The sequence below is a fragment of the Pithys albifrons genome, chromosome 9 (genome assembly GCF_047495875.1).
Source record: "Pithys albifrons albifrons isolate INPA30051 chromosome 9, PitAlb_v1, whole genome shotgun sequence".
NCBI classification, from domain to species: domain Eukaryota; kingdom Metazoa; phylum Chordata; class Aves; order Passeriformes; family Thamnophilidae; genus Pithys; species Pithys albifrons.
The window spans coordinates 3,249,275-3,264,037 of record NC_092466.1 but is presented as its reverse complement, the minus strand read 5'-3'; the positions used below and the strand labels follow the sequence as shown (position 1 = coordinate 3,264,037).

General features: G+C 47.4%; 1 protein-coding gene across 1 annotated transcript in view; it reads right to left on the bottom strand.

Moving 5' to 3' along the window:
• Positions 1-1,688: 1,688 nt before the first annotated feature.
• C9H10orf90 (chromosome 9 C10orf90 homolog) overlaps positions 1,689-14,763 on the bottom strand; it is a 78,554-nt gene continuing 65,479 nt past the window's right edge. The window contains exons 6-8 of the mRNA XM_071563616.1: positions 4,488-4,551; positions 3,282-3,381; positions 1,689-2,698 (exon numbers count right to left, since the gene is read on the bottom strand). Of these exons, the coding sequence (XP_071419717.1) occupies positions 2,660-2,698; positions 3,282-3,381; positions 4,488-4,551 (203 nt within the window). The 3' untranslated portion in view covers positions 1,689-2,659. The remainder of the gene's footprint in view (positions 2,699-3,281; positions 3,382-4,487; positions 4,552-14,763) is intronic.

Below are 14,763 nucleotides of genomic sequence, written 5' to 3'. Positions count from 1 at the left end.
TACACAATATACATTTACACAGACATAAAGAATTGATGGGCACAGAGCAGGGACACACTGGGCCAGGTTAAGCCATCTGCCCTGAATTCCTGGCCATCCTGCAGGACAAAGGGCTGATTTCCATGGAAAATACTCTTTTACACCCAACAAAGCAGATTCTGTGTCTCCCACTATGCCAGAGAAGACGTTTTGGAGCTCTGGGTGTCCATCCCTGACCCACGGGGTGTCTTGCTGTGCCCTCCACGGCCACTGAATTCCAGATGTCTTCTCTCCATGCCCAAATGTCTTGCTGTGACTCTAGAATGAGACTACAAGCAGGATTAAAGATATAAAGTAGAGCAGGTTTAAATGTGGATATCACAAAGGTGCAGGAAATGTTCCTGAGGGTACAACTTGAAGAACCAAAGCTGCTTTTCTCTGAAGTCAAGAAACCAGAGACTAATAAACCAAGGGGGTGAAATGCTCAGTTCCTACTGAACTCCAAGGGGATTTGGGCACTGATTCTGTAGGAGATGTCTCTAGTTGTTGCAGTGAGCTGGAACTGGATGGAAGGCTGAAAGAGAACCCTTTGGATTCACTCTGGCAGACCACGGGTGGGTGTGTGCATTTATCCCTCTGTGGTGGAGACCCAGGAGGCCACCAGAGAGAGAAAGACCCTCCTGCTTGAGGCAGGCCAGGTGTTTCTCCTGGAGAGCAGAAAGAGGGATCAAAGAACCCTCAGGAGAAGAGATCTACCACAGAGCTGAGCTGCAAAGCTCAGAGGATGATCCTTCTTGTAGTTCCTTTTACGAGTTCTACTCACTCATCTGTGGTCCAGCCTTGACTCTGGTTTCCAGTACAGCAATACTTGCTTGGTTAAAAAGATCTTTTTTGAGGAAGAACCCCAGCAGCTTCTTCCTCACAGCCATCATCACCTTCCCTTCCATGTCCTCTGCAAATGTGTTGAACTGCTGGATGAGTTTTTGGAGGTATCTATCTGGAATGCAACATATTTCATACAATCATTGAATCATAGAATGGATTGGGTTGGAAAGACCTCCGAGATCATCAAGTCCAACCCTTGGTGCAACTCCAGTCCCTTTACCAGATCATGGCACTCAGTGCCACGGCCAAGCTCAGCTGAAAAACCTCCAGGGATGGGGAATCCACCCCCTCTCTGGGCAGCCCATTCCAATCCCTGAGCACTCTCTCTGCAAAGAATTTCTTTCTGCTCTCCAACTTCAATTTCCCCTGGCAGAGCTTGAGCCCCCCTTGTCCTATTGCTGAGTGCCTGGGAGAAGAGACCAACCCCCACCTGGCCAGAACTTCCCTTCAGGACTTTGTTCAACAGGTCTCTCTGTCTTCTCTGGGAGCAAAAATCCACATTGTTATTCCTGTGTTTAGTGAAACACAAAAAGGCAAAAGAATCCAACAGAGAGCACAAAATATAAGCAGGTCCTTGTGTCCAGCACGGGTCACACAGCTGGAGGGTATCACAGTGGCCAAAGCCCAGCTCACAAACATCCCTCTTCCAAAAATCCTGACCTTCCATCTCAGCCTGGATTAGAAAAATAAAGCATAAATATCAAAGGCCAAATTCCAGCCTCACTCAAACACACTCAATGGGGTGTTGGTGCAACAAAGATTAACACTTGCAATGATTTTTTTTTTACTGTATTTTTTTACCAGAGGATTGGTGGGTACAAAAGCACGACTTCTCCAGCAGTTTCAAGAATTGTGTTATATTTAACAGCACCAAATAACAACAGAGCAGTTGGATCAATATTACCCTCATCCTTTATTCCATAAATAAACTCCACTTGGTTCGTAAGCCGCTTGTTTTTTTACTTCCAAAATGTACAAATAAAGATTTAAATATTTTTGGAGGAAACGTTACAGATGGTTTGAGTTGTGCAGTTTTGATGCAAACACAGTTCTTGGCACCACTTCTTAATATGCCCTTTCTATAAATACTTAATGCTCACAGAAGTGGAGTAAAATATACATTACAATGAAAAACGTGGAAGGAAAAAAAAAAGCCTTATAAACAAATTTTTAAATATTGCTCTTTAATGGGTAATGTTGTTAGGGAGGTTCATTGTAGGAGCAGGAGGAGAGTTCCTCAAAAAGCTGAAATATTGGTCCCTTTTGGTATGTTAAGTATGAAAGTGAAGCTGCTGCTGCTGCTGCCATGGTTCTGTGGCAATGCTGTTTCAACTGCTTTCTAAACATAACAAATCACAACATTCATTTTTCTTTATTACTTCAAGGGTTTAACTCGCAGGAAATCAATTAACAGAATAACTTCAGAGCCAATCAGGTCTCCCCATCTTACAAACCCTCTCCTGGTGCTACAGAGAACACTTTGATAAAGAGATTAACATAAATAACACCGTCGTAATTCAATATTTGCATTAAAAATTCTTGAAATTATTTCCTCTGGGTGAGCTGAGCAATAGGTGATGCTCTGAGACATCTGTGTTGCTTTGTTGGACTGTTTTTCATTACTTGAAAGTTGCCTTAAAATTTCAATTGAAATACAAACGACCTTTCTTGATATAACGAGCCAAAGATAAGAAAAAGACCTCCAGGTAATTGAGATAACAGTTAATTTTATGGCTTATCTACCCGTCAAAGGCATTCAAGATCCAATTAGGATGATGGGCAAGAGGCTCCTTTGTCACTCTGTGTTTCTGTGCAGGAGCTGGTCCAGTAATTGCTGGGAAAAAATCATGCAAGGCAGCCTTAAAATGCTGTTAAAAAACATGAGGTGGTAGAAATCTTCAGGTGAGAAGGGAGTGGCATTCCCAGACTTCAGATCTACTGGTGACATTGCCCAAAACATGAAGGAACCACTGCAAGTTTTTCCATGTTGGTCAGGAAGGGTGTTGGGAGGAGGAGGAGGAAGAGAGCGCTGAGTGAAGGAGAAGGTGGTCCTTGTGTGCAGCGTGGACCAGCATTGCCTGGGAATGCCTCCAATCTGCACCTCCAGAGTTCTACCATAAAAATCACTCATTTTTTTTAAAAAATCAGAAGTCTGAGGTGCCTCTTCCAAGGTGGGGCTTGGAGAGACTTGGTCTGGTGGGAAGTGTCCCTGCCCATGACCAACGAGATGGTCTTTAAGGTCCCTTCCAACCCCAACCATCCCACCATTCTGTGAAGGTTCAGGATGTCAATCCGAGCTGTTAATTCAGGTTTAAAGAATTAAGGACAAGCTTTAAACCCCACCCTTTGCCCTCAGGCTTTGCACAGTCTCTCACAGGGCTGCCAAACTCCCCTTGGCTTTCCCAGTTCATCCTCACCTTCTTGAACATCTCCACTCGCAGCCTGTTGCTCTGGATGATGATCCTTTTCTGCTTCTCTTCTTGTTTCTTTTTAACTTCAGGTAAATTGTCATAAATCCTGCAATGGATTCAGAAAATTAAGTTCATGTGTCATCTGTGAGACTCACAAGTAATTCATTTTTCCTACAGGAAATGTTTGCCCTCCCTGCAATACTTGTCATTAATGGGCACCTCTAAGGACCTGAATTAGATTTAATACACAGAAATCAGAAATTTTTAACAATTGTTTTATATTAAATGTGACTTGCTGAAAATTTCGTTGAAAATTCTAACTTTTGAATTAAAAAAAGATAAAGAAGGAGATGGGATCAGAGTATCTCAGTGCAGCAATGGAACTCTGCAGTAGCTTCTAACGAGCTCAGGGGACTTGGTTTCAATTTATAGCAACATAATTCAAACCAGAATTTGGCCTGCACACTATTTTTTTTTTAAATTTATGTCAAAAGATTAATGCCAAGCAATCATTTTCAAGTATTTTACTAAAATATGAGAAAACCATCATTATAAGACTATGACCTGCTAACATTTCCTCACTGTCATTAGGAACTCTTTTCACCAAGGAATGAAATTTCCATTCTAAAAACAACATGATCTTTCCATTTAAAAAACAACACGAGTTGCCTTTAAAAAAGTGACTTCTGGTCTGACCTTTTCCATTCAAATCAGTGATAACATTCCCAGGAGTCTGGAAGGAAAGCTGGACCTTCCTTCCCACCACTCCTGTTCTTTGCATGCACACAAAGTTCTGCTTTTCCCACACCATATTTTGCAGTTCCAGCTCCTTGAATCAGCCTCTTTGGGCAGGAGATTTTGAAGAAGAGGAATGGGACACATCTTGGGAATTCTGAAACCCAGGAGGAACTGCCCATGGTGGCATTGGCAGCTTCTCTTGCTGCCCACAATGCAATTAGAGATTCCACACCACATTCCTCATAATTTGTTGTAATTCCCATCCTTTGTGCCATGATCAGGGTGAAAAGAAACCCCCAAAGTGACTGCACTGCTTCCATTTTGGAAAGTCCAACATGAGGTACCTGTTGGGGACTTCATTTTCATGCCATGCTGTCTGAAACTGGTAGAAAAGTGGTGCTCAAAGGGCAGGGCTGCCCCAAATCTACCATGGAAGAAAATCATGAGCAAAGTGTAAACCAGAGTGATTTGTACCTTTTAGATCTCATATGCATCTCCTTCTCAGGAATGAACCTTTCCTTTGGTCTGAAGAGGTTATCTAGCAGAAGGAAAATGGAGTTAAGATTGGAGACATCTGATTTAGATGAGGGGATTGAGTCCATCAGCAGCAAATTTGCTGATGACACCAAGTTGGGAGGCAGGAGGGCTCTGCAGAGGGATCTGGAGAGACTGGAGAGATGGGCTGATTGCAATGGGATGGAGTTCAACAAGGCCAAGTGCAGGTCCTGCCCTTTGGCCACCCCAAGCCCTGCAGTGCTCCAGGCTGGGCACAGAGTGGCTGGAGAGCAGCCAGGCAGAGGGACCTGGGGGAACTGAGGGACAGGAAGCTCAACAGGAGCCACCAGTGTGCCCAGGTGGCCAAGAAGGCCAAGGGGATCCTGGCCTGGATCCAAAGTAGCGTGGCCAGCAGGCCCAGGGCAGTGACCCTTCCCCTGGACTCTGCCTTGGGGAGGCCACACCTTGAGTGTTGTGTTCAGTTCTGGGCCCCTCAGTTGAGGCAAGAGATTGAGGGGCTGGAGTGGGGCCAGAGAAGAGCAACGAGGCTGGAGAAGGGACTGGAGCACAAGTGCTGTGGGGAGAGGCTGAGGGAGCTGGGGGTGTTCAGCCTGGAGAAGAGGAGGCTCAGAGGTGACCTCAGCACTGTCTGGAACTGCCTGAAGGGAAGTTCTGGCCAGGTGGGGGTTGGTCTCTTCTCCCAGGCACTCAGCAATAGGACAAGGGGGCACGATGGGCTCAAGCTCTGCCAGGGGAAATTGAAGTTGGAGAGCAGAAAGAAATTCTTTGCAGAGAGAGTGCTCAGGCATTGGAATGGGCTGCCCAGAGAGGGGGTGGATTCCCCATTCCTGGAGGTTTTTCAACTGAGCTTGGCCATGGCACTGAGTGCCATGATCTGGTAAAGGGACTGGAGTTGGACCAAGGGTTGGACTCGATGATCTTGGAGGTCTTTTCCAACCCAATCGATTCTGTGATTCTATGATTCTATGATACTGAGATATTAAATGCCACCTTCCACATGGTCATGATATGCTGCTTCTGGGTGAAGTTCTGAAGGCTTAAGGCTGGATCCAAATCTCCACAGATCAACTGGAAGACATTGAACAGTTTCACCTGGAGCTGGGTTTGACCCTGAAGCTGCTTAGACCCACAGCAACCACCTTTCTTGCTGGGTTTGTGTGTTTTAATGGCACATGGGTTTTGTCATTGTCAGACAGAGCTGTGTCATCCCTGTGCACAGCCCAAGAACCAGCCCTGATTTCTGCTCTATCATAGAATAGAATCATAGAATGGATTGGGTTGGAAAAGACCTCTGAGATCAGCAAGTCCAACCCTTGATCCAACCCCACTGTGATCACCAGCCCAGGGCACTCCATGCCCTGGCCTGGTGATCACAGTAGGGTTGGATCAAGATGTGGTGGATTCTCACTCAGTGCCACATCCATGGAGTGGATTGGGTTGGAAAAAACTTCCGAGATCATCAAGTCCAACCCTTGGGCCAACTCCAGTCCCTTTACCAGATCATGGCACTCAGTGCCACGGCTAAGCTCAGTTGAAAAACCTCCAGGGATGGGGAATCCACCCCCTCTCTGGGCAGCCCATTCCAATCCCTGAGCACTCTCTCTGCAAAGAAGTTTTTTCTGCTCTCCAACTTCAATTTCCTGGCAGAGCTTGAGCCCATCATGCCCCCTTGTCCTATTGCTGAGTGCCTGGGAGAAGAGACCAACCCCCACCTGGCCAGAACTTCCCTTCAGGCAGTTCCAGACAGTGCTGAGGTCACCTCTGAGCCTCCTCTTCTCCAGGCTGAACACCCCCAGCTACCTCAGCCTCTCCCCACAGCACTTGTGCTCCAGTCCCTTCTCCAGCCTCGTTGCTCTTCTTAGTTGGGTTGGAAGAGACCTCTGAGATCATCAAGTCCAACTCATGATCCAACCCCACTGTGATCACCAGCCCAGAGCACTCTGTGTTGGATTCTCTGTCCCTGGAGGTGTTTCAGAGGACACTCAGTGCCACATCCAGTCCCTTCTCCAGCCTCATTGCTCTCTCTGGCCCTGCTCCAGCCCCTCAATCTCTTTCCTGAACTGAGGGGCCCAGGACTATCCAGTGCCCCACCTTCCCCATGCCCACCTGCAGCCAGTTGCCCCCTGGCCATGCCCTCAGCTGGTTTGTGGTGGGAACCTGGCCTGGAACCAGCACTTCTGATACAATTTACACCTGCTTTGCAGGGCTGTGGATAATTACACTGAGCATCAGAGGAGGAAAATTACATTACTCTTTCCTAATCACATATGAAGAGATCTGTGATAATTCCAATCAGCATTTCCCTGGATACAGGAAAATAATTACTGATCTTAGCAGTGAGTGTTTCTCAGGAATTGGTGACTTTAACACCTTCCCTGCAGAAAGGGATTTTGAATGGGAAGGGATGGTGTTTGTACAAGGTGGGAGGTCACAAAATCTCTAAGATCAATGTTGTGAGTTGTGAATGGATGTAAAATTCACAGGATCACAGAATCATGGAATGCTTTGGGTCGGAAGGGATCTTAAAGCCCATCCAGTGCCACCCCTGCCATGGGCAGGGACACCTCCCACCAGCCCAGGCTGCTCCAAGCCCTGTCCAACCTGGCCTGGGACACTCCCAGGGATGGAGCAGCCACAGCTTCTCTGCCCAACCTGTGCCAGGGCCTGCCCACCCTCCCAGCCAGGAATTCCTTCCCAATATCCCACCTATCCCTGCCCTCTGGCAGTGGGAAGCCATTCCCTGTGTCCTGTCCCTCCATGCCTTGTCCCCAGTCCCTCTCCAGCTCTCCTGGAGCCCCTTTAGGCTCTGGAAGGGGCTCTCAGGTGATCCTGGAGCCCCTTTAGGCTCTGGAAGGGGCTCTCAGGTGATCCTGGAGCCCCTTTAGGCACTGGAAGGGGCTCTCAGGTGATCCTGGAGCCCCTTTAGGCTCTGGAAGGGACTCTCAGGTCTCCCTGGAGCCCCTTTAGGCTCTGGAAGGGGCTCTCAGGTCTCCCTGGAGCCCCTTTAGGCTCTGGAAGGGACTCTCAGGTCTCCCTGGAGCCCCTTTAGGCTCTGGAAGGGGCTCTCAGGTCTCCCTGGAGCCTTCTCTTCTCCAGGCTGAACAATCCCATCTCTCAGCCTTTCCTCACAGAGATGTTCTATTGCTCTAATCAAAAATAAAAAGGAGTTTTGCAGCAGTTTCTGCTCTGAACTGGTGCAGTTTTCCAAGCACAGCTTGAGGAAGGAAAGGGGCTGTGAAGCCTCCTCTGCCTCAGGACTAACTTGTCTCCACTCAGCAGTTGTCTACACTTAATCATTCTATTAAACCTTCAGTACACATAAGCAATATGCCCAATTTGCTAAGAAAACATAATTTGTCTTTTATTTATTAGTGCTTTAATGTTGGTTTTAACATTCATTTACACGTTGATCAACTCGAATAAACACTTGGATGCTCCTGCTGTCCAAATAACCCAGAAACCTTCAGGAGCAGATTGCTGTGACCCAGAAGGTGCTGGCAGAGCTCAGGTCAGTGATGTTCTGGGAGCTGTGTGGATGCCAGCAGAGTGCAGAGCAGCCCCAGCCTCCCCTTCTGCTCAAGGTTCACCCCTCATTCTGACTCATCCCTTCCCACCAGGCACATCCTCTGACCCAGAGACTGGCACAGGATGAGGCTGAAAGCACAGAAACCTTCACTGTGGCTTCTCTGCAGTGCAGAGCAAAAACCAAGAGGCTTTTCATGCTGCACAGCAAATTCTGGCATCTTCTTGTCTCTGTGGGAATGTGGCCCCCAGTAGGAGATCCCTGATGTCCCTGCCTGTTCCCTGCATGTTCCCCTGTCCTTGGGCACAGAGGAGCAGCTGAGGGCACTGGAAATAAGAGCCCAGGAGAAAGAAGTGCCACAGGAGGGCAGGGCACAGCTTTGCCAGGGTGTGACACTGTCAGAGAGCAGAGCCTGGGCTTTATGTCACCTCCTGTGCACTCTGAGTGACAGCTGCTTTAGAGGGATGCATTTTGGTCCAGGAATTCTCAGCCAGAGGATTTCTGCAAGAAAAATAATTATTTTAGGGATCCTCCCCTCCTCTTTTTCCTAAATAAAAGCCATTAATCACAGAATCACTGAGTGGTTTGGGTTGGAAAGGACCTTAAAGCTCATCCTGTCCCCTGGGAAGGGACACCAGTCCAGGTTGCTCCAAGCCCCATCCAGCCTGGCCTTGGACACTCCCAGGGATGGGACATGATGACACATTAACATTTCCAGAACTGTGTGTGTAGCCACCAGTACTGGAAAAACCCACACAGGGATCTACAGCTCTGTGATATGTCCCATGTAATAAGGGTTTTTTTTAGCATAACAAGCTGATTTGTATTTCTCCTACAAGTCCCTGAGACAGCCTGGACTCTGTTGGAGTTGTGGGAAGCACCACAAGGCCTGGGAGCTGTGCAGGAACTGCTCCTCCCCAACAACCCTCTCCTGATGGCACAGCAAACATCTTGCAGGGCTTCAGATCCATCAATCCTGCCTGGAACAAGGGATGTGGCTGTGCAGGGCTTTGAGGGGATGGATTAAAAAGAGACTCTGGGAAAATCCTCCAAGAAAATAATAAATCCACCTTGGTTATAAAAATGCCCTTTGTGAAGGAGTGTGGAGTCAAAAGGTTAACGTCGTGGTTCAACATCTCTGCTGTCTCTTGGCTCCTCTCAGGTGTGAGGAAAAACTCCCATGCAAACATCAAGCAGAAATAAGGCTAATCCTTGATGGATTTTTGGATTAGAATTCAAAATTTCAGCGGAAAATAAATAAAAAATCGGTATAAATGGGAAAATAAAAATCACATGTGCATTTAAATGTTGTTAACAGTGAGGAAAAAGTGCATTTGAAGTGGAAGAGCAGCACATTCAGAGCTGTAATAACCTGCCAAGCACATCCTGCAGACCTGAATGAAGGTTCTTTCCTCCCAAGCAAAGATCAGATGGGGCATAAAGTGGGCAAGTCCCCAAGCTGATACTCTCCTAAATTGCATTTCAGAAGTTCCTTAGCAAAGCTCCTTATCAAATTTCATAGCCTTGTATCACTTTTGGAGACAACTGTTGTGACTGAGATAAAAGAAGGGATTTCAAAGCAGATATTCAGCATTTCCAGAGATCCCCCACAGTTAAATAAAGGTGGAGACAGAGAGGGCTGAGACACTTTGTTGGTGTTTTCCTGTGAAACCTCTGAGATTGTGGGGTTTGCACCAGCCCTGTGTGCTCCAGGGGTCTGGCACCTCCACAGGGGGGAAAGAAGCCACTTCCCAAGTTGTAAATGAAACTAAATGGGTCACAATTGGGATATATTTTAATTAATGCTAAACTGCCCCTCCAACAGGATGAGTAAATTCCCTACTTGGGAAATTTGAGACAGAGAACAGATGAAATGAGTGTGTTGGAACCAACCCCTGACTTCCTATTTACCACTAAATCACTGAAACACTTAAAAAAGGAAAACAGTGGCAAAACTTATCCAAATATATGGAATACACATATATTTTCTCCTAACATGAATGCAAATTCTCAAGAGTTTGTTAGGACTTCAAACATGTCTTTGAGGACGTGTTGCCAGTCCCTGGGAAGCAGGGATGGTTCTCTAATTTAACTGCTGTTTTTACTGACCTGAATAAAGAATTCACCAAAAGCCCATTTGCTCAGAGAAGTACTAAGGTGCAAAATATTTTGGAGGGCAAGACTGTCTGGGCTTGTGCTCATCTCAGAGAAATGCTGAAGATCCCAAGAGGTCCTTCCCCCAGGAGGAGCCACAGGAAGGTGGTTGATTCTCTGGATTTCCAGCTGTTCAGGTCCCACTCTGTGGCTGCTGAGACTTCTGACCCTCCTGATTATTTCAATCTTAATGATGGAACACATCATTAGTATCTCTAAAAAAGCCATAAAGTTGAGAGGTTTATGAAAACACTTTCATACTAAACAAATTCTGGGAATGATGCAGGAGATTTCAGTCCCCTCTGTGCAAATGATGCTTAAAAATTCATGCAATTTATCCAGAAAAAAAATTTAAAATCCATGAGAATCTCACCTGGCCTTCCTAAATATTTTTTATTTCATTGGAGCAGATGGTCTTGAAAGGCATAATTTCCCTGTTGTCACTGTGAGCCTCAGGGACTGTCACCCACTGCCACCCCTGCCAGTGCCCTGCAGTGTGTCCAGCTGACCCACAGACACTGCTCTGAGCCATGGGATGAGCAGGAATATCCTAAAACCAGGGCATTCCTCTCCCTAATTCCATTACCTGGCTGCAGCTTGGTGTTTATTCAGAGCTGGCAGCCCAGTGCCCAAAGAACCAGTGGCACAAGTGCTGGCTCTGAGTTTTGATGGGGGAAAGGGACCTGAGAAAGGGCACAACTGAAGGCACACACGGGCTGGTGGCTGCAAACATCTCATCAGCCACCCATGGCATGTGGAAACCACCTTAGAGGCTCCAGGCTGGGCACAGAGTGGCTGGAGAGCAGCCAGGCAGAGGGACCTGGGGGGACTGAGGGACAGGAAGCTCAACAGGAGCCACCAGTGTGCCCAGGTGGCCAAGAAGGCCAAGGGGATCCTGGCCTGGATCCAAAGTAGCATGGCCAGCAGGCCCAGGGCAGTGACCCTTCCCCTGGACTCTGCCTTGGGGAGGCCACACCTGGAGTGTTGTGTTCAGTTCTGGGCCCCTCAGTTGAGGAAAGAGACTGAGGGGCTGGAGCGGGGCCAGAGAAGAGCAACGAGGCTGGAGAAGGGACTGGATGTGGCACTGAGTGTCCTCTGAAACACCTCCAGGGACAGAGAATCCAACATGTCTTGATCCAACCCCACTGTGATCACCAGCCCAGGGCACTCTGTGCCCTGGGCTGGTGATCACAGTGGGGTTGGATCAAGGGTTGGACTTGGTGATCTCAGAGGTCTCTTCCAACCCAAGTGAGAAGAGCAACGAGGCTGGAGAAGGGACTGGAGCACAAGCCCTATGGGGAGAGGCTGGGGGAGCTGGGGGTGTTCAGCCTGGAGAAAAGGAGGCTCAGAGGTGACCTCAGCACTGTCTGGAACTCCCTGAAGGGAAGTTCTGGCCAGGTGGGGGTTGGTCTCTTCTCCCAGGCACTCAGCAACAGGACAAGGGGGCACGATGGGCTCAAGCTCTGCCAGGGAAGGTTTAGGTTGGATATCAGGAAGAAATGGTTTCCAGAGAGAGTGCTCAGGGATTGGAATGGGCTGCCCAGAGAGGGGGTGGATTCTCCATCCCTGGAGGTTCTTAAGATGAGACTGGATGTGGCACTGAGTGCCATGATCTGGTAACCACAGTGGGTTGGACCAAGGGTTGGACTTGATGATCTTGGAGGTCCCTTCCAACCCAGCTCATTGTTTGATTCCATGATTATTCTGAGTGCCACCTTCTCCTCTCTCAGGGGTCCAGACAGAACCTCCCTGGCCCAGAGCTGCCCAAGAAGCCTTGAAAACCCAAACAAACAGCCATGCTCACCCTCCAGGCTTCTGCAGTTTGCTTTCTGGAAAGTTTTAGCAGCACAACCGAGGAGATAGAAACTTGTTTCCAAAATATTCCTAAAGATAGAGGGATTTGGATGCAAACCCAAAGCACAACAGCAGGCACAGTGATAACATTCAACTTCTATTTCCACTTCCAACACACCACCCCCCTCTCAAAGGGCAGCACAACGGAAGGTACAAAAAGCCCCACGTGTGCCTGAGAAATTGTGTTAAACCTCTGAAAGTGGTTGTGTACACCGAGATCACAGGGCTGTTCATTCTGCAGATTTAAAGGCCTATAAACAGCTGGTAGTCCTGTCACTGTGGTAATTACATTACGGGTTTGGAGATTTAAATCCAGTTATTTGAACATTGTTTCTATTCACTTCGTCACAGTGGGATCTCTAATTTGCTCCACATAGTCAACAGCAGAGTAGTCTATCTTGGACTAATTAGCACTCTCCAATTTAGCAGTCCCCATTACCCAGCACAAAGGGTAGTGTGAGAGCTGCAGGTTCTGAGCCTTCAAAGAGCCCCAGTGAGGAGGAAATCTTGGGCAGGATAAACATTTCCATTTATCTGAGATTACTTTGGGCACTTTGGAAAACTCCGCTCGTGGATGACAATTAACAAATGGTAAATGACTTGGGGGTTTGAGGTAAATGGAAAGTGCACAGATCATAGAATCATAGAATGGATTGGGTTGGAAAAGACCTCCAAGATCATCAAGTCCAACCCTTGGTCCAACTCCAGTCCCTTTACCAGATCATGGCACTCAGTGCCACGGCCAAGCTCAGCTGAAAAACCTCCAGGGATGGGGAATCCACCCCCTCTCTGGGCAGCCCATTCCAATCCCTGAGCACTCTCTCTGCAAAGAATTTCTTTCTGCTCTCCAACTTCAATTTCCCCTGGCAGAGCTTGAGCCCATCGTGCCCCCTTGTCCTATTGCTGAGTGCCTGGGAGAAGAGACCAACCCCCACCTGGCCAGAACTTCCCTTCAGGCAGTTCCAGACAGTGCTGAGGTCACCTCTGAGCCTCCTCTTCTCCAGGCTGAACACCCCCAGCTCCCTCAGCCTCTCCCCACAGCACTTGTGCTCCAGTCCCTTCTCCAGCCTCGTTGCTCTTCTCTGGCCCCGCTCCAGCCCCTCAATCTCTTGCCTCAACTGAGGGGCCCAGAACTGAACACAACACTCAAGGTGTGGCCTCCCCAAGGCAGAGTCCAGGGGAAGGGTCACTGCCCTGGGCCTGCTGGCCACGCTAGTTTGGATCCAGGCCAGGATCCCACTGGCCTTCTTGGCCACCTGGGCACACTGTTGGCTTCTGTTGTGCTTCCTGTCCCTCAGTCCCCCCAGGTCCCTCTGCCTGGCTGCTCTCCAGCCACTCTGTGCCCAGCCTGGAGCGCTGCAGGGCTTGGGGTGGCCAAAGGGCAGGACCTGCACTTGGCCTTGTTGAACTCCATCCCATTGCAATCAGCCCATCTCTCCAGTCTCTCCAGATCCCTCTGCAGAGCCCTCCTGCCTTCCAGATGTTGGCATTTATATGGAAATGATGCTGAATGCCAATCATTTCTTTCTCTTACAAGAAACTAAAGTTGTAACAACGTTGTGGAAACATGGGGAAACCATGGCAAGAATGATTCTCCTTAGTTAAATTTACTTTTAATGACCGACCACTGAAAGGGGGAAACAGTCACATAGTTGACTAATTTATTAATATATTTCAATATTATGCTTTTATTAATCATTAAACAAGCATAAAGATTAAACTTGCATTATAATTTAAGGAGATATAGGTTTAACCTTTCATATTTGTTTTATTTTCTTATGTTTCATAAAGCATTTGTAGAGTGGTTTGGGGACTATCAAAGATAAAAAAAGAGGGAGATTGTCACGTAGTTGTCTAATTAATTAATATATTTCAGTATTATGCTTTTATTAATCATTAAACAAGCAGAAAGATTAAACTTGCATTATAATTTAAGGAGATATAGGTTTAACCTTTCATGTTTTTTTTTTGTTTCATAAAGCATTTGTAGAGTGGTTTTGGGGACTATCGAAGATAAAAAAATGAGTGAGATTTTTGCCACTTCTTCCAAGATAAGTGACAAAATCCTGGCCTGTGCCTTGGCCTGCTGAAAGAGCTTGCAGACCTCCCCCCCACTGCACAGCCCTGAGCTGAGGACACCAAATATTCCCTTTCCTGCATCCTCCAGGTGTCCCTCCTTGTTGTTAAATGTTTACACTCGATTTACTTTTCAGTAGCATCTCCAAACAGCCACAGATTTAAAACCAGGCTGTAAAGGAGAATGCCAATCAATCAAATAAATCTTGTTCTTTAGTCAACTCAGTTAATTAACATCCAGATGGCAATTAAAAAAAAAAAAGAAAAAAGAAAGAAAAAGAAAAGCAACTTGTTTAACATCTTGTGCTTTGATAATATTTACAGAGGTGCTACAGGGAGGGAGCAGCTCAGAACTGTTTCACTCTCTGGGTGTTGAGATTGTTCATCTCTGGGGTAATAAAACAACACAATCCATTTGAATTAGGAAGTCCCAGAGTTTGGATGCCTTGATTGAGCAGCCCTGGGCAGACAAGAGTTCCTTCCCAGCTCACTCACTGCCCTGGGCAGACAAGAGTTCCTTCCCAGCCCACTCACTGCCCTGGGCAGACAAGAGTTCCTTCCCAGCTCACTCACTGCCCTGGGCAGACGAGAGTTCCTTCCCAGCCCACTCACTGGGCTTCCTGAGTC